This window comes from Rhinatrema bivittatum, chromosome 11 (genome assembly GCF_901001135.1).
Source record: "Rhinatrema bivittatum chromosome 11, aRhiBiv1.1, whole genome shotgun sequence".
Classification (NCBI taxonomy): Eukaryota; Metazoa; Chordata; class Amphibia; order Gymnophiona; family Rhinatrematidae; genus Rhinatrema; species Rhinatrema bivittatum.
In genome coordinates, this window is record NC_042625.1 from 23,251,575 (window position 1) to 23,272,104 (window position 20,530).

Consider the following 20,530-nt stretch of genomic DNA (forward strand, 5'->3'; position numbering starts at 1 on the left):
ACACATTAGTGTTGATGAGCAGTAATTTTAGACAGTAAATATATTTTGTCCACCTTTAGTTGTATGGCTGCTTTCGTGGGAACCCCAGATGACTTCCAAACTTTTGCTATTTCGCAACGAGTAGCTGTCAAAATATAATGAGCCAATCTGTTATGTTCTTCCACTATACCTGGGATTTTTAAACCCAATAATGCCTGACCTGGTGTAATAGCAGCTAAACCAGGAATCATATCCCTCATCCATTTAAACATCCCCTGCCATAACTCCTGTATTTTGGGACAGTCCCACCACATATGAAAAAAGGAACCTGTTTTCGCACATGCCCGCCAACAAAGATCGGAGATGTGTGGTGTAAACTTGTGTAGTTTTTGAGGGTATATATACCAGCGGAATAATAGTTTGTATGAATTTTCTATCAGAGATGTGGCAATATATCCTTTTCCCATCTTTTGAAAGACCCTTTTCCAATCCCTAGGTAACCATTCTAAATGAAGATCCCTTTCCCAGGCCTTCTGAAATGCTAAGTGAGACTCATCAGGCGACAATAACAATTGATATATCACCAATAATGTCTGTTTAGATACGTCTGCTTTCCTGCATAATTTTTCAAAGTCAGATAAGCCTAGTTTCAAATGAATATCAATCATTATGGTACGTGCAAAGTGGGCTAGTTGTAAATAAGGAAAAGCAGCCGAGGCCGGTAAGTCAAATTGTTGTTGCAAATCTGGAAAGGGGTGCAAACCTTGAGGTCCCCATACATGTTCCCATGTCCTTATGCCCTGGTGCCTCCATAAATGAAAAGCTGGGTTCTCATACCCGGGCCGAAATGCCTTGTTGGCATATAGGCCGGTGCTAAGATGATATTCCCTCTGCCCCAGTAATTGGGAACTATATTTATGCCACAATGTTATCAAGTGTAGGAGTGATGGGGAAGATGCAGCCCCCAACTCTATCAACCAGGTTCCTTTTGGTTGCCAGAGGAGGCTACTGAGCAGGGCATAGCCAATAATTTCCTGGTTAAGTTGCACCTACTGTTTGGGCTGACGTGTTTTATGCCAATCCACTAATTTCTTAAACTGAGCCGCCCAATAGTATCGTGAGATATCAGGAACACTGAGTCCTCCCTGACTTTTAGGCTTGAAGAGAACCCTCCGAGCCACACTCGGTCGCCGCCCTGCCCATATAAAAACCATGCATTTCCTCTGCCACAGCTGAAACTGTGAGGTAGGGATCGGGGTGGGCAGTGTTTGAAATAAGAATAGAAGTTTTGGTAATAGGGTCATTTTGATGACCGCTATTCTGCCCATCCAGGAAATGTGATAGCGGCTCCATTCCTCCATGTCTTTCTTTCTTTCTTTCTTTCTTTATTGGTTTTTATTTACCGCCGTTCATCCTAGGATATCGCGTCGGTATACAGGAAAACAAAACAAAACGTCAGAGCGTTGTACATAGAACAAGGTAGTAATAATTATGGACTAGTAAATAAATAACTAAGGGAAGAAGTAACGTTGTACATATAACAAGTTAATAGTTATGAACTAATACATAAATAACTAACAGTGAGAATAGCTAAGTAATTTAAACGACAAAAACTTAAAGTAGAGGGAAAGGAAGGAGGGAGGGGGGGAGGAAGAGAGGGTTGGACGTGCTGGGGTATTTAGGGAAGTTGTATCATAGAGGAGGGAGAAAGTGATGGAAAATGTCTATTGTGCTTGCAAAGAGGGTAGAATGAAGAGGGAAGGAGGAGCGGGGGGGGGGGGGGATCAAGTGTAGGCCTGAGTAAATAACCATGTCTTGAGATTTTTTTTGAAGATTTTTGGGGACTGTTCAAGTCGTAGTTCAGTGGGCATAGAGTTCCATAAGGTAGGGCCAGCTAGTGACAGGGCGCGGGCCTTAGTGGATGTATATTTAAAGAGTTGGGGTGAAGGGGTTTGCAAGGTAGCCATGTATGGGTTTCTGATCGGCCTATTAGAAGTATGAAATTGTAAGGAGTTAGAGAACCAGTTCATTTCTGATTTGTGAAGGGCTTTGTGTATGAGGGTTAAAACCTTATATTGAATGCGAAAGTGAATGGGTAGCCAATGTAATCGTTTAAGAATAGGTGTAATATGCTCCTTTGAAGTGGAGTTGGTGAGTATGCGAGCGGCAGTGTTCTGTAGAATTTCTAACGGATTAATGGCATTTTTGGGTAGCCTAATAGAAGAGCATTACAATAGCCCATTTTAGAGAATATAATCTTTGGTTAGTTTGGTCCACAAAAAGGTGTAATTTATAGAAAATAAATCCTGAGAGGCGCTGAGTTGCACCCCCAGATATTTTATTTGGGATCGAGCCCATCGGAATTTAAACAGCCCCTGTAAGCGTGCGGTCTCAGCCTGCGGGAGATTAATGTTAAGTATCTCGGATTTCTCCCAGTTGACTCTGAAACCCAAGACCTTTCTGAATGCCCCCATTTCTTGGGTCAGAGTGGAGAGAGATGATTCTGGTTAGTAAGCATAAGTAGAATATCATCTGCATAGAGGGATATTTTGGTAGATATCCTTCCCACATTCAGCCCAGTAATGGTAGCATGACGCCGAACATTTATTGCAAATGGTTCCAAAAAAAGGGCAAACAATAAAGGTGATAAGGGGCAGCCCTGCCTAGTTCCCCTACCCACCGTAAACGTGGGCGAAAAACCACCCTTGATCTTGAGGCATACCTGGGGAGCATTATATAACTGACGCAACCATTGTAGGTAGGGGGCCCCAAATCCCATTCTCTCCAGGGTAGCGAAAAGATATGGCCAGTGTACCATATCGAATGCCTTTTCGGCATCAATTGATAAGGCTAAAGAGGATATGTTATGTTTTTTCACATACCAAATAGTATCACAAATTTTAAGGACGTTATCCGCCATTGTCCTCCCAGGGATAAACCTCGCCTGGTCCGCATGCACCATCTGAGAGATAAAACAATTTAAACGATTTGCCAAGATTTTTGCTAGTATTTTTACATCGATATTCAGGAGAGATATGGGCCTATAGGATCCGCAGAGAGCTGGATCCCTGCCGGGTTTCGCTAAAATGGTAATCCCGGCAGTATTGGCGAGTGATGAGAGGTGGGATCCCATTCTCAACGAATTAAAATAATTGAGAAGCATGGGTGCCAGTACTGTAGCATATTGCTTATAAAATCTGGGTGTATAACCGTCAAGGCCTGGTGATTTACCAGGTTTTAAGGTCTTAATGGCAGCATGGATTTCCCCCAACGTGATGTCTTTATCTAAAAATTGCTGTTGAGAAGTAGTCAGTTCTGGGAGGGGAACATCTGACAAATATTGAAAGATGTGCTCCTCCAAGATATTCGAATCCTTACTGTAAAGCTGAGCATAAAACTGAAGGAACCGCTGTCTAATAGAGGTATTATCAGTTAGAAGAGTACCCTCTGAGCTTTTGATCTTGGTGATAGTAGCTTGCGCCTGCCTGCGTTTGAGCTAAATACCTCCCCGCTTTGTTCCTCCCTCGAAAAATTTCTGTTGCGCTATTTCTAGATGATGCGCAATGAATGCCGCATCAAGTGCTACTATCTTATCTTGCGTCTCCTGAATAGCCTGTCGCAGTTGGGACTGGGTGTTATCCTGCATGTGGGCAATTCCTAGGCAGTGTAGGCGAGTCAACAACCTATACCGTTCCCTCTCTCTCTATTTCTTAACAAAGGAGGTCCTGGCGATAAAAGTGCCCCGCAGTACATTCTTTAAACATTCCCAGACATTCCCCGGATCCATCTCCCCTGTATGATTAAAGCGTAGATATTCTTGTATTTCCCTAGCTATTTGTCGTTGAAATGCACTATCCAGCAGAGAGTCATTAAGATGCCAATACCGTAAACCCCGGTCATAATTTTGCATCTGTAAACTAAACCAAATGGGTGCATGGTCAGACCATACGATTGGTTCAATTTCCACTGCCCGGACCCAGTTTATGTGTGTCTTCTCTATCAGGAACATATCTAATCTAGAATAGCAATCGTGGGGAAGTGAGTAAAAGGACTAGCATCTGGAAGTTGGAAAGCGGGAACGCCAAACGTCAATCCCTGATATAAGTGTGATAATATTTTTAAGGGCTTTCCTGGTAGGGGCAGAGTCCGTGCTATGCCCCGTTGAGTTATCAATACGGGGATTGAGTGTTACATTAAAATCTCCACCAAGAATCAGACTCCCTTCCACCCTATCAGCTATAACGGTATACAGGGCAGTATAAAAGGCCTCTTTTTGGGATATTGGGCCATAGATGGCAAGCAGTGTTAATAATTTGCCCCCCAGTTTTACATTCAATAGGAGATACCGGCCCTGAGGGTCAGTGTGGGAATTTAACAGTTCGAAGTGATGATCTTTGTGAATTAAAATTCCTATCCCGGTATATTTTGCTGAATTCGTTGCCACTGCCCAGTATTGATGAGGGTATTTGTTAGATCGCATAAGACCCTCATATCGTTTCCTAAGGTGCGTCTCTTATAGATAGATCACATCGGCCTGTAAGCGGCCCATCTCTTGAAAGATTATATTTGCCGTTCTATTTATACCTGTTATCTATACTTGTTATTCGACGATTTGTTTTAATGTAACGCCATAACCGCGATTGTTCTGTTTCAATGGAAACCGATATGATTTGATATTTTTTTCAAGAATGTCGGTATATAAAAACTATAAAGAAATAAAGAAATAAAAAAATAAAGAAAGAGAAGCCTGTGTTTACGACCTGAGTTTAATCCCTTAACATTAAGAACATAAGAAAATGCCATACTGGGTCAGACCAAGGGTCCATCAAGCCCAGCATCCTGTTTCCAACAGTGGCCAATCCAGGCCATAAGAACCTGGCAAGTACCCAAAAACTAAGTCTATTCCATGTTACCATTGCTAATGGCAGTGGATATTCTCTAAGTGAACTTAATAGCAAGTAATGGACTTCTCCTCCAAGAACTTATCCAATCCTTTTTTAAACACAGCTATACTAACTGCACTAACCAATCCTCTGTCAACAAATTCCAGAGTTTAATTGTGCATTGAGTAAAAAAGAACTTTCTCCAATTAGTTTTAAATGTGCCCCATGCTAACTTCATGCAGTGCCCCCTAGTCTTTCTACTATCTGAAAGAGTAAATAAGTGATTCACATCTACCCGTTCTAGACCTCTCATGATTTTAAACATCTCTATCATATCCCCCCTCAGCCGTCTCTTCTCCAAGCTGAAAAGTCCTAACCTCTTTAGTCTTTCCTCATACGGGAGCCGTTCCATTCCCCTTATCATTTTGGTAGCCCTTCTCTGTACCTTCTCCATCGCAATTATATCTTTTTTGAGATGCGGCGACCAGAATTGTACACAGTATTCAAGGTGCAGTCTCACCATGGAGTGATACAGAGGCATTATGGTATTTTCCGTTTTATTCACCATTCCCTTTCTAATAATTCCCAACATTCTGTTTGCTTTTTTGACTGCCGCACCATACTGAACCGACTATTTAAATGTGTTATCCACTATGACGCCAAGATCTCTATCTTGGGTTGTAGCACCTAATATGGAACCCAACATTGTGTAATTATACCATGGGTTATTTTTCCCTATATGCATCACCTTGCACATATCCACATTAAACTTCATCTGCCATTTGGATGCCCAATTTTCCAGTCTCACAAGGTCTTCCTGCAATTTATTTATTTATTTTATTTATTTTTAACTTTTCTATACCGATGCTCCTGTACAGGATACATATCGCACCGGTTTACATGGAACTGAAAACTGTCGCCGGAAGGCGTATACAATGAAACATAGGAACCAAGAACGTGCGGGGAAAATAAAACAGATATGTGCAAAACTTTAGCAACATAAGAGAATACACTATCATATAATGTGGTAGATATAACATAATATTAAAATGAGTAACTTAAGAATGGGAACGAGGCCTAAGCCTCGGGGAAACGAGCCGATAGGGGGGAAAAGGGAGAGAGTTAAGGGAGAAAACCACAATGAGCAATGGGACGTTTAGCATTGGAAGGATTCAAGGGGGAGAGAGAGCATGAGCGAGGGGATTATCTGTCCGAAAAGGCCTGTCTGAAGAGCCAGGTTTTCAGTTTCTTTTTGAAGACCAAAGGGCAGGGTTCTTGGCGGAGGTCTGGTGGGAGCGAGTTCCAGAGTGGAGGCCCAGCTGTGGAGAGGGCGCGCTTCCTTAAAGAGGTTTTAGCAGGCGGGGTATATAGCATGTCTTTGTATGCTCTTCTAGTGGGTCTGTTTGAGGTGTGTGGCCTTATTTGGAAGGTTAGATTGAGGGGGGGAGATATTATGTAAAGCCTTGTGGATCATCATGAGGGCTTTAAAGAGGATCCTGAATTTGATTGGTAACCAGTACAAGTTTTGAAGGATGGGAGTGATATGTTCTCTTCTGTTGGCATTAGTGAGGATCCTGGCTGTGGCGTTCTGGACCATCTGAAGAGGTTTGATTGAGTTGGCGGTAGTCCCAGCAGGAGGGAGTTGCAGTAATCCACTTTGGACAAGACAATGGATTGCAACACCAAACGGAAGTCATGGAGGAGTAGTAATGGTTAATCACAATCTGCTTGTGATTTAACTACTCTGAACAATTTTGTGTCATCTGCAAATTTGATTATCTCACTCGTATTTCTTTCCAGATCATTTATAAATATATTGAAAAGTAAGAGTCCCAATACAGATCCCTGAGGCACTCCACTGTCCACTCCCTTCCACTGAGAAAATTGCCCATTTAATCCTACTCTCTGTTTCCTGTCTTTTAGTCAGTTTGCAATCCACGAAAGGACATCATCACCTATCCCATGACTTTTTACTTTTCCTAGAAGCCTCGCATGAGGAACTTTGTCAAATGCCTTCTGAAAATCCAAGTATACTACATCTACTGGTTCACCTTTATCCACATGTTTATTAACTCCTTCAAAAAAGTGAAGCAGATTTGTGAGGCAAGACTTGCCTTGGGTAAAGCCATGTGACTTTGTTCCATTAAATCATGTCTTTCTATATGTTCTATGATTTTGATGTTTAAAACACTTTCCACTATTTTTCCTGGCACTGAAGTCAGGCTAACCGGTCTGTAGTTTCCCGGATCGCCCCTGGAGCCCTTTTTAAATATTGGGGTTACATTTGCTATCCTCCAGTCTTCAGGTACAATAGATGATTTTAATGATAGGTTACAAATTTTTACTAATAGGTCTGAAATTTCATTTTTTAGTTCCTTCAGAACTCTGGGGTGTATACCATCCGGTCCAGGTGATTTACTACTCTTCAGTTTGTCAATCAGGTCTACCACATCTTCTAGGTTCACCGTGATTTGATTCAGTCCATCTGAATCATTACCCATAAAAACCTTCTCCATTATGGGTACCTCCCCAACATCCTCTTCAGTAAACACCGAAGCAAAGAAATCATTTAATCTTTCCGCGATGGCCTTATCTTCTCTAAGTGCCCCTTTAACCCCTCAATCATCTAACGGTCCAACTGACTCCCTCACAGGCTTTCTGCTTCGGATATATTTTTAAAAAAATTTCTGTGAGTTTTTGCCTCTACAGCCAACTTCTTTTCAAATTCTTGCTTAGCCTGTCTTATCAATGTCTTACATTTAACTTGCCAACGTTTATGCTTTATCCTATTTTCTTCTGTTGGATCCTTCTTTCAGTGTTTGAATGAAGATCTTTTGGCTAAAATAGCTTCTTTCACCTTCCCTTTTAACCATGCCGGTAATCGTTTTGCCTTCTTTCCACCTTTCTTAATGTGTGGAATACATCTGGACTGTGCTTCTAGAATGGTATTTTTTAACAATGACCATGCCTCTTGGACATTTTTTACTTTTGTAGCTGCTCCTTTCAGTTTTTTTCTAACTATTTTTCTCATTTTATCAAAGTTTCCCTTTTGAAAGTTTAGCACGAGAGCCTTGGATTTGCACACTGTTCCTCTTCCAGTTATTAAATCAAATTTGATCATATTATGATCACTATTGCCAAGCGGCCCCACCACCGTTACCTCTCTCACCAAGTCCTGTGCTCCACTGAGAATTAGATCTAAAATTGCTTCCTCTCTCGTTGGTTCCTGAACCAATTGCTCCATAAAGCTATCATTTATTCCATCCAGGAACTTTATCTCTCTAGCGTGTCCCGATGATACATTTACCCAGTCAATACTGGGGTAATTGAAGTCTCCCATTATTACTGCACTACCAATTTGGTTAGCTTCCCTAATTTCTCTTAGCATTTCACTATCTGTCTCACCATCTTGACGGTAGTATACTCCTATCACTATAGTCTTCCCCGAAACGCAAGGGATTTATACCCATAAAGATTCAATTTTGTATTTAGTCTCATGCAGGGAAACAAATTTAACTGATGTGATTTGGAAACTGTACTTCGCCCCCACAAACATGCAATGTTGGCTACCAGGGAGGCTCTTAGCAGTATGTAATAATCGAAAGGATTCCCGGGCCTTGAAGTTGGAGTGTGACTAATTTGGCCTAGCCAAGATAAGGACTGTTGCATACATAGAGAAGTATATGCTTCCCATCCCAGCATTAATGCAACCATACATGTAAAGAGGCTAAGTACCCATCCCCCCTCCCTATCCCAACCCCAATTAACCCTCTGGGAAGGATCTAAGCGTTCCCAGTTTTTACCGGAGGAGGACCCCATGTTGGTAGCCGGTGCCGTCCATCCCCGGAGCATCAAAACATGTAACTACCTGAATAACTGAAACAAATATTGCATGAAAAGTTCCTAAGACAAGAACGGAATAATACAATAAAACCACGGAAACCTCAAATTGACCATCGTATGGCCACCTCGCACTGGTATTGGTACAGGAGAAGCCCTGAAAGTCATGAAAGATCCAGTTACTGCCAAGAAGTTCAAGTGGGGGCAACGGTCCTCTGCCCCTCATTGGCATTTCTCCGGAGTCTTCAGCCACCTAGTGGAGCACGTTGCCAGCGTGGCATTTCAGGTCTAGATCCTTTAGCTGCTGTGACATTGGAGGCTGGGATCTCCACCACCAATCCAGCCTCTTTTGCGGCCAGCGTTGCTTCGTCCAGGGTGCGTACCCTGTGCGACTTCCCATCCGTTTGGAACCATAATCCAAAAGGGAACAGCCAGCGATAGCGAACCTTCACTGTTGTCAGCGCCGTAGTAAATGGCTTAAAAGCCAGTCTTTTGCGCAATGTTGTTGCAGCAAGGTCAGCGTAAATAGCAATGTCATTCTCTTCCCAGCACTATGAATGTTGTTGTCTCACTGCAGAAGCTATTTGTTCTTTGTACGCAAAAGAGTGGAAGCAGACCACAATATCACGTGGTCTATTCCCCACATTAGGTCCCAGGGATCTATGCGCCCTTTCAATCTGTGTACTGTGCTGTGGGCCTCCACACCGGCCACCGCTTCGCCCAATAACATTGTGCAGATTTTTTGAATCATCAGTGTCAGTCCGCATATTCCTCCCTCTCAGGAACACCCTTAAAGCTTAAATTGCAACGCCGGGACCTATTCTCTATGTCCTCCAATTTATCAGCCAAGTCCGTATTTTGTATTTGCAAGGTGGTTAAATCTTTTTGTTGGCTTGCCCATCTCTCCTCGTGGTCATCCAGGCGGGTGTCCATTTCATCAATTCTACGTCCCATTTCAGCATGATCATCCTGCAGCTCCTGGAGTGTAGCTGATATCTCTAATTTGAATGACTTGATATCCTGGCGTAGTTCCAGGAACCATGAACACAGTTCGGCCCGAGATGGGGGCTCTGAATCTGCTCCTCATGGGGGGGTCCCCTCCTCCTTCCTCTGGCTCCTCAGCCCCTGGTTCCGCCACCATTTTGTGCGCCTCAGCCTCGAGATCTTCACCACCTTTAAAGTATGAATATTTTTCAAAATCTACTGGGTTTTTTTTGCAGTCATTTTTCGGAGGATATCCGCGATTGAAAACAGTGAGTACGTCTCCGATTCGCTCAGGCAGTCGCAATTTAAATCTTAAAACAGCTCGGGTGGATGGAGAGCCCCGTGCTATGCGACCAGCATGGGAAGTGACGTCACTTCCTCCTCCCATAAAAGTCTTTCTACCGTCAAAGGAAATCTTATCCTCCACCGTCCAAAGGTCGCTCTACTAAGCCTTACCAGAAAGGCCAGTCCAGGCAACCTCGCAGGCAAGCACCACAGACAACCCCTCAGCCAGACCCAGCATCTGGTTTTTGACTCTTTCCTAGAGAGCAGCATTCAGCCTCCACTACTGCATATTTATTTATTTATTTATTTATTTAAGGTTTTTTTATACCGGCATTCAAGAACTCGTTCTCATCATGTCGGTTTACAGACATGGGAGGTTGATTATGCTACTTCAGCAACATCTGGCACACAATCACTTCAGACCAGTGGGTTCTTGCCATAATCACTCAAGATTATCATCTCAACTTTCTCGCCATTCCGCCGGACTCCCCACCTCGGCTGACGTGAGGAACATCCAATCACTCACCACTCCTGGATCAGGAGGTCTCTCTCCTCCTTTGATCCAGAGCAATCGAACCAGTGCCTTACTCTCAACAGGGCCTCGGCTTCTATTCCCGGTACTTTCTAATCCCAAAAAAGTTAGGTGGCGTTCGCCCAATACTAGACCTTCGTGCCTTAAACAAGTACCTACAAAGAGAAAAGTTCAAGATGGTAACCTTGGGTTCCCTCCTTCCCCTTCTGCAAAGGGAAGATTTGCTCTGCTCTCTAGACCTCCAGGACGCTTACACACACATTGCAATAACTCCTTCTCATCGCAAATGTCTGCAACTCCTGGTAGGCCCAAAGCACTATCAATACTGAGTGCTACCATTCGGCCTGGCATCTGCACCACGAGTCTTCACCAAGTGCCTCATAGTAGTAGCAGCATTCCTCAGAACTCAAGGTGTCCATGTCTACCCCTACCTCGACGATTGGCTGATCAGGGCTCCCGCACAGCAAGCCACTCTGATGTCCCTATGTCTCACTTTGCATACCCTGATCTTTCTAGGGTTTCTCATCAATTACCCAAAGTCCAACTTAGTCCCATCACAAACCCTGTCGTTCATAGGAGCAGACTTGGACACCTTCAGAGCGAAAGCATTTCTTCCTCGAGAACGAGCTCTCACTCTCATTTCTCTCGCCCATCATCTGCAGTCTCGAAAACGCTCAACTGCACGTCACTTCCTAGTGTTGCTTGGACACATGGCATCCTCGGTACATGTCACTCCAATGGCTCGTCTTGCCATGAGAGTCATGCAGTGGACTCTAAGGTCATCTCAACTACTGTCAGCCATTGTCCACATCACCAACCCACTTCACTTATCTCTGGCTTGGTGGAAGAATCAGTCCAATCTCCTTCAAGGCCTTCCATTCCAGGCTCCAGATCCACAAATAACCCTTAAAACCGATGCCTCCAACCTCGGCTGGGGAGCACATGTTGCCAATTTGCAAACTCAAGGCGCCTTGTCTTCAGAGGAAGCCAAACACCAAATAAATTTCCTGGAGCTACGAGCAATCAGATATGCTCTCAGGGTGTTTCAGGATCGCCTTTCCAACCAGGTCATCCTGATTCAGACAGACAACCAGGTGGCCATGTGGTACATCAACAAACATGGAGGAATGGGCTCCTACCTCCTGTGTCAGGAACCTGCACAGATATGGGCGGAAGCCCTTTCCCACTCGATGTACCTCAAGGCCACTACTTGCCTGGAGTGGACAATGTGTTGGCAGACAAGCTGAGTCGCACCTTTCAGCCGCACGAGTGGTCCCTCAACTCCTCAGTAGCAGACTCAATATTCCAACGTTGGGGTTACCCTCACATAGACCTTTTTGTGTCACCTCAAAACCGCAAAGTAGAGAACGTTTTCTCTCTCAATCGCAGCCAACACTCACTACCAAGAGATGCGTTCTTCCTCTCATGGGCAACTGGTCTCCTATATGCATTCCCTCCACTTCCACTTCTCTCAAAGACTCTCATGAAGTTACGTCAGGACAAGGGAAGCATGATCTTGATAGCCCCTCACTGGCCACACCAAGTGTGGTTTCCGATTCTTCAGGACCTCTCCATTCACAGGCACATTCCACTGGGGAAGGACCCGCTTCTAATTACTCAAAACAACGGGTGCCTACACCACTCCAATCTTCAGGCCTTGTCCCTGACTGCCTGGATGTTGAAAGGTTAGTTCTACAGCCACTCAACCTTTCGGAACCAGTTTCCCGTGTCCTGATTGCTTCACGAAAGCCTTCCACGAGAAAATCATATTATTACAAATGGGTCATGGTGTTCCTCACTGTCCCTTGATCCTTTCACTTGTTCCACCACGAAGTTTCTAGACTATCTCTGGCACTTGTCAAAATCAGGTCTAAAAACTTCTTCCATCAGGATGCATGACAGTGCGGTAGCTGCCTTCCATAAAGGTGTTGGGGATGTTCCCATTTCAGTACAACCTCTTGTAACACGTTTTCTGAAGGGCTTGCTCCACCTTAAACCTCCACTGCGCCCTCTGGCCCCTTCTTGGGACCTCAACCTGATTTTGGGTCAGCTCATGAAACCACCATTCAAGCCTCTCCAATCCTGTAATCTCCGCTAACTCACTTGCAAAGTGATTTTTCTTTTGTCGATCTCATCTGCTCGCAGAGTTAGTGAGTTACAGGCCTTAGTCACCTACCCGCCTTACACTAAACTTCTGCATGATAGAGTAGTACTCCACACTCACCCTAAGTTTTTGCCTAATGAAGTATCAGAGTTTCATATCAATCAATCCATCATACTACCCACCTTCTTTCCCAGGCCCCATTCAAATCCAGGAGAACGGGCTCTGCATACCCTTGACTGTAAAAGTGCTCTAGCATTCTATCTAGACCGTACAGCTGGCCACAGGAAATCCATTCAATTGTTTGTTTCCTTTGATTCCATCAAATTGGGTAAATCTGTGGGTAAGCAGACTCTCTCCTCCTGGTTAGTGGACTGCATATCCTTTTGTTATCAGCAAGCAGGCATTCCACTTCAAGACCATTTATTTATTTATTTATTTATTTATTTAGCGTTTTTCTATACCGGCATTCATGATTAGAAACCACATCATGCTGGTTTACATGCAACAAGGGGTGAGAACAAGCAACGTTAAAGCACACTCTGTCAGGGCCATGGCAACTTCAGTAGTGCACCTACGCTCGGTGTCACTTCTTGATATTTGTAGGGCTGCTACCTGGAGTTCTTTCCATACCTTTGCAGCCCATTATTGTTTAGACAAGGCTAGAAGACAAGATTCCATCTTAGGTTGTGCAAGACAGACTGGCCGATTTGCAACTTGATGTACCAATACTCTTACTATTAATTAATTAATTATTTATTTATTTATTTATTTAACACTTTTTTTATACCGACCTTCATAGTAATGACCATATCGGATCGGTTTACATAGAACAAGGGTATAACTGAAGCAATAAATAAAGTAATTAACAATAGAGGTGGATAAGGCAAAGTTACATTTAACAAGGAGTAGAAACTTGGAAGCTTAAATAGCTGAAAGCAGGTAAAGGCAGGAAGTAATAGTAACATAATACAAAAGAATATGGGTTAAAGCATAAGGTGCTTTAACCTGGAAGTGCCAGAGTCCATTTTCGAGAGGAAAAAAGACCATTCGTCCAGGAGAGAGTGAACGGCGACTAGGGTTCAGGATTCCCTCTACCAAATTCCACTCCAGTCCTTGTGCCTATTGCACATCTTGGGTACATTTGGTGCATTTCTCGGACATCCTCAGCTCGGTACTCACCCATATGTGAGGACTACCATCCTGTTTGTCCTGTGAGAAAGCAGAAGTTGCTTACCTGTAACAGGTGTTCTCACAGGACAGCAGGATGTTAGTCCTCACAAAACCCACCCGCCACCCCGCGGTGTTGGGTTCATTACGTTTTCTTATTTTATTTTTTGGCACTTACTTTAGCTTTTAAACGAGAATGAAGGGGGACCCCTGCTGGTTGCAGGGTTAGTACCATCCTGGGCATGCCCAGTAGGTGCCAGTCAAAGTTCTAGAAACTTTGACAAAAGTGTTCCGTGATTGGGCTTCATCCTGTGATGTCACCCATATGTGAGGACTAACATCCTGCTGTCTTGTGAGAACACCTATTATGGTAAGCAACTTCTGCTATACAACATCTTGTCTCATTTTAGACCAGTAGCATTCAGTATTGATGACATGGTGTTTGAAGCACAGTTTGTGCTCGCTACATTAGCTGATGCAGAGAGCAGGACCTCTACACAAAGAGGACAGGCGATTTCTCGACCCACTACCAGGTAATTTGTACATGGCAGGTACCATTACTATTTGCTATCTTAAACAGGCTTTTTCTCTATATGTACCCAGATCAGTCCAGAGTCCTGGGTTTTTCCTCCCTTCCAGCAGATGGAGACAGAGAAAGTTTCGTTGACACTGGCATATAACCTGGTGTGCCACCTGCAGTTCCTCAGTATTGTATTTCTGTCTCCAGCAGATGGTGGTGGTGCAAAACCTGGAGTCTGAAGCTTAGTTTAACAAAATAAAATAAAATAAGAAAGAAGAGAAAAAGAAAATTCAGTTTTTAGTTTTAGTCGAGAAGAGCTCCTCCCAGAAGGTTGGCAGGCTCTGGTGGGGCTATCCCTTCTGGTTGTGAGGTGGATGAGCAGAGGGTTGGAAACCCTTTTTGGCTCAGTCTTTTTTGCCACCCCGGGGGGGGGGGGGGGGACTGGTGGTGTCAGCTCCTTTCTCTCCCTCAGGATGATGCCCAGAGCCTGCTGCCCAGCTTCAGGGAGGTGTTTTCTTTAAATTTTTAAACTTTAAAAAAAAAAAAAAAGCTCCATCTTCTTTTTCTGATACGTTAGTCATACGGCGGGGCAATTCGCAGGCTGCCCAGCAGGGAATCTGCTTTCCTTTCCAGCGTCATTGTAGCAGCAATCAAGTTGCGTGTGAGCGACCCAATGGGGGCCATGCCTTGTGGCAGCCGGTGTTCAACATGTGGGGAAGCGCGCGAGCACCTCTCACAAAATGGCCTTTGTTCCCACTGCCTCTCCAGGGGAGAGGACAGCTCAGGAGCCCCTGCGAGAGTGTTGGATAGTCATTGGGTCACCATGGTGGATGCTGATACAGCTGCTGGCTCCTTCCCAGTTCACATGGGAATGGTGGCCATTTTAGCTTCATTTGCAGCAGCAGTTGAACTGTCTGAGGAGGATGAGGACCTGCTGGAGCAGGATCCTGATGACCCAGTAGGATTTTCTCCGGATTTTGTGCTACTGCTCTACAAAGCTTATCTTGTCAGGAAGGCCGCAGGACGCCCACTTTCTCCAAAGACAAGCAGGATGGTAGTCCTCACATGTGGGTGACATCATCGGATGGAGCCCTATCAAGGAACACTTTTGTCAAAGTTTCTTTGACTGGCACACTGAGCATGCCCAGCATGCCACCAACCCTACATCCAGCAGGGGTCCCCCTTCAGTCTCATGTTTTCCGCGCAGCAGTAGCCTCAAGGTTTTCAGGAGCTCTGTGAGAATTCCTCACAAGTATTTTCCTCACGGAAACTTTCTTTAAAATTTCAAACTTTTTCCCCCATCGACCACCGACCTCCATCGATGCCTCGTCCTTTGCGGTTGGTTCCCGGCGGTGCTTTCATCGGTGCCTGAGGGCCATCAACCATGTGCCGCCCTTCTTTTTTGAAAAATGGCGACCGGGTTTCGAAAATGCCCCGAGTGCCCGCGGACCATGTCCATTACGGATCCTCATGATGTGCGTGTCTTGTGGTTGGGGCCCACTCACGACGTCCAGCGGTACACTAGCTGTGCACAGTTTGACACCAAAAGGCCACAGGGCCCGCTTGGATAAAATGGAACACCTATTCAAATGTGTGTCTCCGTCTACTCCAGCCAAGAGTACACCGATTTGAAAGCCTTCAACTTCGACTCAGCCACCATTGATGTCCCAGCGCCATCGAGACACCGGTGACCATCCTTCACCAGCTTCTTCACGTTCGAAGGCATCGACATCTTCCTCCTTGGTGCCAGAGGACTGGACCGAGCATTGGGAAAAGCACCGTCACCGCCATCGACGTGAGCCTTCTTCCGATGCCAGCACAGACAAACCATTGACATCGGCATCGACAGAGCCACCGGCAAAGAAGTCCCGGGGAGAAGGGGCCCCATCCCCCTCTGGACCCGGGACACCGAGACGTTCCCCACCGGCACTGGTGCTGGGAGCCGAGACTCCATTGATAAAGGTGGACTCTCTGGCAACGCCCATGGAGCCTTCAACCCTAGCAGCTGTCTTACCAACACCAGCCTTCTGGGAGGAATTGGACCAGATGGTCCAAAAGGCAGTACTTCAGGCACTTTGGGGATTCCAATCGGATTGGGTGTCGGCACCGGCTCCCATGCCGACACCCGATCCGATGCCTACCATGCTGGCTCTGCTTCTTGAGTGCCTGGATACACTAATCGGTGCATTACCATCGATGCCCGTTACTTCCATGCCATCGGCACCTCCAAGACCACCGACACCAATGCCTATTCCATTGTCCTCGGATTATGAAAATATTTTACCAATGCTAGAGCCGGTTCAAGGACCATCGGGTCTATTGCCACCCTGACATCCACCAAAAGCGCCGATTCTATCGATGCCATCAATGTCCTTGGTACCTGCTTCGGAACCTCCATCCTTCCCATCGGTGCCACCTCCAGATCCGGCTGGATTTGAACCCTTACCTCCATCTGAAGACCCGCATGGTGCTGGAGATGCACCATATGATCCCTATGGTGATGATTCCTCTGACACTCAGGACTCCGAGGAACTTCTGTCAGAGCCTTCACCCCCAGAAGAACACTGCCGCTCCCCTCCTGAAGACCTCACATTTTCCAACTTCATTAAAGAGATGTCTGAAACCATCCCTTTTAAACTACAAACAGAGGAAGATGCCAGACACAAGATGCTTGAGGTATTGCAATTTGTGGATGCCCCTAAAGAAGTGATGGAAATTCCAGTACATGAAGTGCTTCTTCATTTGTTACAACGCACCTGGGAGCACCTGGCACAGTAACAGAAAAACTGATGCCAGGGAGGAAGTGACGTCATCCAGACAGATGGCAGCCTAAACCCGAGTCTCCTCCGATGACCGACAGCATCTACTTTCATCAAGCCCCCTAGTTGGACACACGAGGTGTCAAATATAACTTTACGTTATAGGAAGAGTAGCAGATGACGACCAGACGAAAAGCGTTTGATTTTACGAAGTACTCGTACCACAAACTTGGGCTGGAAGGAGAGCCTCTGGAAACCAACATGGCGGACGCGCCTGAGGCCGATGAGAGTCCGGCGGTCGGCAGGGCAGAATCGCCGCAGGAACATATTGAATTCCCCACCAAGTCCGAAATGCGGGGTTGGTTTGAGGACCTGAAAAAAGAAATTGCGGCCAACACTGCGGATATTAAGACCTCGATTGAGGAGCTTCGAGGTGACATAGCAGAACATGGACGGCGCATATTCGAAGTGGAGACACGAGCTGAAGCCAATAGTGACGGAATAAAAACTGCCCGAGAGCATCTGACCACGTTACAAAGTGAGATGGAACGCCTCCAGGACAAGGTCGAGGACCTTGAAAATAGGTCCCGACGGCAAAACCTCCGCTTTCGCGGCATACCGGAGCTTCCTGACTATGCTGATTGTGCAGCTGTAGTGGTACAAATAAGCGCCATGCTGCTTGCTGAAGGTGAGGTGGACAAGGCCGCAGTTCCAGCTGACGCAGTCAAAATTGTGCGAGCTCACAGAGTGCTGGGCCCAAGGGGCAATAATGTGCCTAAAGATATCATAGCTTGTTACCAGGATTTTGGACTCAAAGAAAAAATCGCAAGCATAGCGCGAAGGCAGCCCATGTGGCAATGGCAAGAGCATGAGCTCATGATTTTTATTGACCTCGCACCGTCTACAATCAAGAAAAGAAGGGATTTCCAGCCCATAACAGGACTTCTTAGAAAAGAAAATATCCGATATCGCTGGCTGTTCCCGTTCGGGATCAGCTTCACAGTTAAGGGGGCAACGCATAGGGTGAGGACACCCGTGGAGGCTTCCCAAATTTTAAAAGAGGCGGGCTATCGTGACTGTGCAGAATTACCAGCGCCTCCGCTGCCTAGTGCCCGCAAAGATGAACCGCCTAGGTGGCAAAGAGTAATCAGGGGAGACAGACGGTTGCGACGACAACCGGAGAAAGACCCACACGGGTGAGAACCTGCAGGATGAGAAATCCTCTACCAGTTATTTTTTTCAATTTATGGTCGTGGATGCGCCGAACAGGCCACAAGAGCATGGCGCTGTGTCCTTCGGACGCTCTAGTTACCAGTTTCAAGTTTAGCCTGCTCGGGACAATGACTTCTTGTATCCTTATTTGGTCTAAATGTTATTACATGTTACTGGACTCATATCAATCTGGTTTTCGTTCAGAGGCTTTTCCTGAGATTTAAAAAGGGGAGCCTCAATGTTATGCTTGATGATTTTTATACATTCTGTAAGATGTCGGGTGGAAGGCAACTGTTGGTATGACTGTTTCCTCCTTTTCACAGGCAGAGTGGTCCTCGAGAGAGGAATACGCTGCAGAGGGGATGGGAAAGCGGGGAGGAGGGGGGGGAAATGAGGTGGGACAAAGCTATTATGCTCCGTTTCTCTGTGTGAGGGTATATCTAAAATTACAGCTAAACCGGCAGGACTGAATTATTGTACACTGGGGCTCAGGGGTTTATTCTAAAGGAAATACTGTTCAGATGTTATGGCGAATATAAATATTTGGTCCCTTAATGTTAAGGGGCTGAACTCGCCACTTAAAAGGCAGTCTCTATTTTCTGACTTGGCTTATCATAATGTTATGATTGGGATGGTTCAGGAAACACACTTAAAAAAGAGATATGAACGCTTGCTTCGACATAATGACTACCCAAAGCAATATTGGGCGGCCAGGCCACTGTCTCATAAGTACCTTGGGGTTGGCATCTTAATTCACAGAGATTTAATGTATGAAGAAATAGCATGCTACTCAGATCCAGAGGGTAGATATCTTATGGTGATCATTGCTATTGGTGGGGAAAAATATTCTTTGTTAAGCGTATATGCTCCCAATAGCGCTCAGGGACCTTATCTAGCTCGCTTATCTCAGATTATAGATCAATGTGCAGAGGGTCATTTGATAATAGGGGGAGATTTTAATTTGACCTCCAACCCTAGACTGGATAATTCACAAGGGAATACTCAAACTAAGAAGAAAGATCGTCAGAGTTTCCACTGCTTCCTACGCAGGTACAGTTTAATTGACACATGGAGGGTTTGGCACCCCAATAGACGGGGATATACTTTTTTTTCTAAAGCCCACAAGACATATTCTAGAATAGATTATTTGCTGGTTACAAAAAGCTGCTCCAATCATGTTAGCAACCCGACTATAGGGACCGCTACCTGGTCAGATCATAGTCCAGTATCTTTACAGATAGTTTTTTCTGCCATGGATCAGGGCATACGGTACTGGAAGCTCAATGAAAGCCTGTTGGCAGATGAAGCCTTTTGTGACCTTCTAAATTCGAGTATTCAGGATTACCTACAAATAAATGATACGCCAGAAACGGCCCCAACCACGCTGTGGGACTGTCTTAAAGCAGTGATTAGGGGTCGGCTTATTGCCAGAGGCGCTTATGTGAAAAAACAGAAACAGAGGGATAAGATCGAAATCATTGGGCAGATACAAAGGCTAGAACTTTTACATTCCACTACCGGGAATAACCAACTTTTGGCACAAATGGATAAATTAAGATTGCAATTGGTGGAAATTGAAGCGGCTCAGGTTGCGTTCCAATTGGAACGTGCAAAACAGTCATTCTATGAAGGAGGGAATAAGGCTGGAAGATATCTGGCCCGCAAGTTAAAGGTCAAACAATCAGTACTCAATATTGTAAAGTTAAAAGACGAACAGGGGAAGATAATTACTTCCAGTACCGAAATTAGGCAAAGGTTTTTGCGATTTTATTCAGCTCTTTATGCAACTAACCCTACTATTCACCCAGCAGAGATAGACCACTACTTGTCGACCATACAGCTCCCCCGGGTACCTCCAGAAGCACAAAAATTTTTAACTCGGGATATCACAGCAGCGGAGGTGTTGCGGGCCATAGGGGCTTTGAAGCAGGGCAAATCTCCCGGCGTGGACGGCTTTACGGCCGCTTTTTACAAAAAATTTGCAACCACATTAATTCCCCCTCTGGTAAAATTATTTAACTCACTGCAAGATCAGGGTTCCCTATCCAGAGAGGCGAATTTGGCGGGGGTGACACTTCTAGTCAAGCCAGGGCGTGACCCTACTTTATGCGGTTCATACCGCCCCATCTCCTTAATAAACTTGGACATGAAATTACTCGCAAAAATACTGGCACACAGGCTCAATACCTTTCTCCCCGACTTGATCCATCCAGATCAGTCGGGCTTCATTCCAGGTCGCATGGCGTCCGATAATGTCAGGAAGGC

At 45.2% G+C, this 20,530-nt stretch overlaps 1 protein-coding gene across 3 annotated transcripts in view; it reads left to right on the forward strand.

The window, feature by feature from the left end:
- The window catches only part of RAD9B (RAD9 checkpoint clamp component B), a 255,439-nt gene that overhangs the window by 169,147 nt on the left and 65,762 nt on the right, over window positions 1-20,530 (forward strand). For 2 of the 3 annotated variants that reach the window (XM_029572041.1, XM_029572043.1), the window contains exon 9: window positions 14,185-14,307. The exons of the other annotated variant lie outside the window; for it this stretch is intronic. In XM_029572041.1, coding sequence (XP_029427901.1) covers window positions 14,185-14,307 — 123 coding nt within the window. The remainder of the gene's footprint in view (window positions 1-14,184; window positions 14,308-20,530) is intronic. 3 annotated transcript variants of the gene reach the window in all.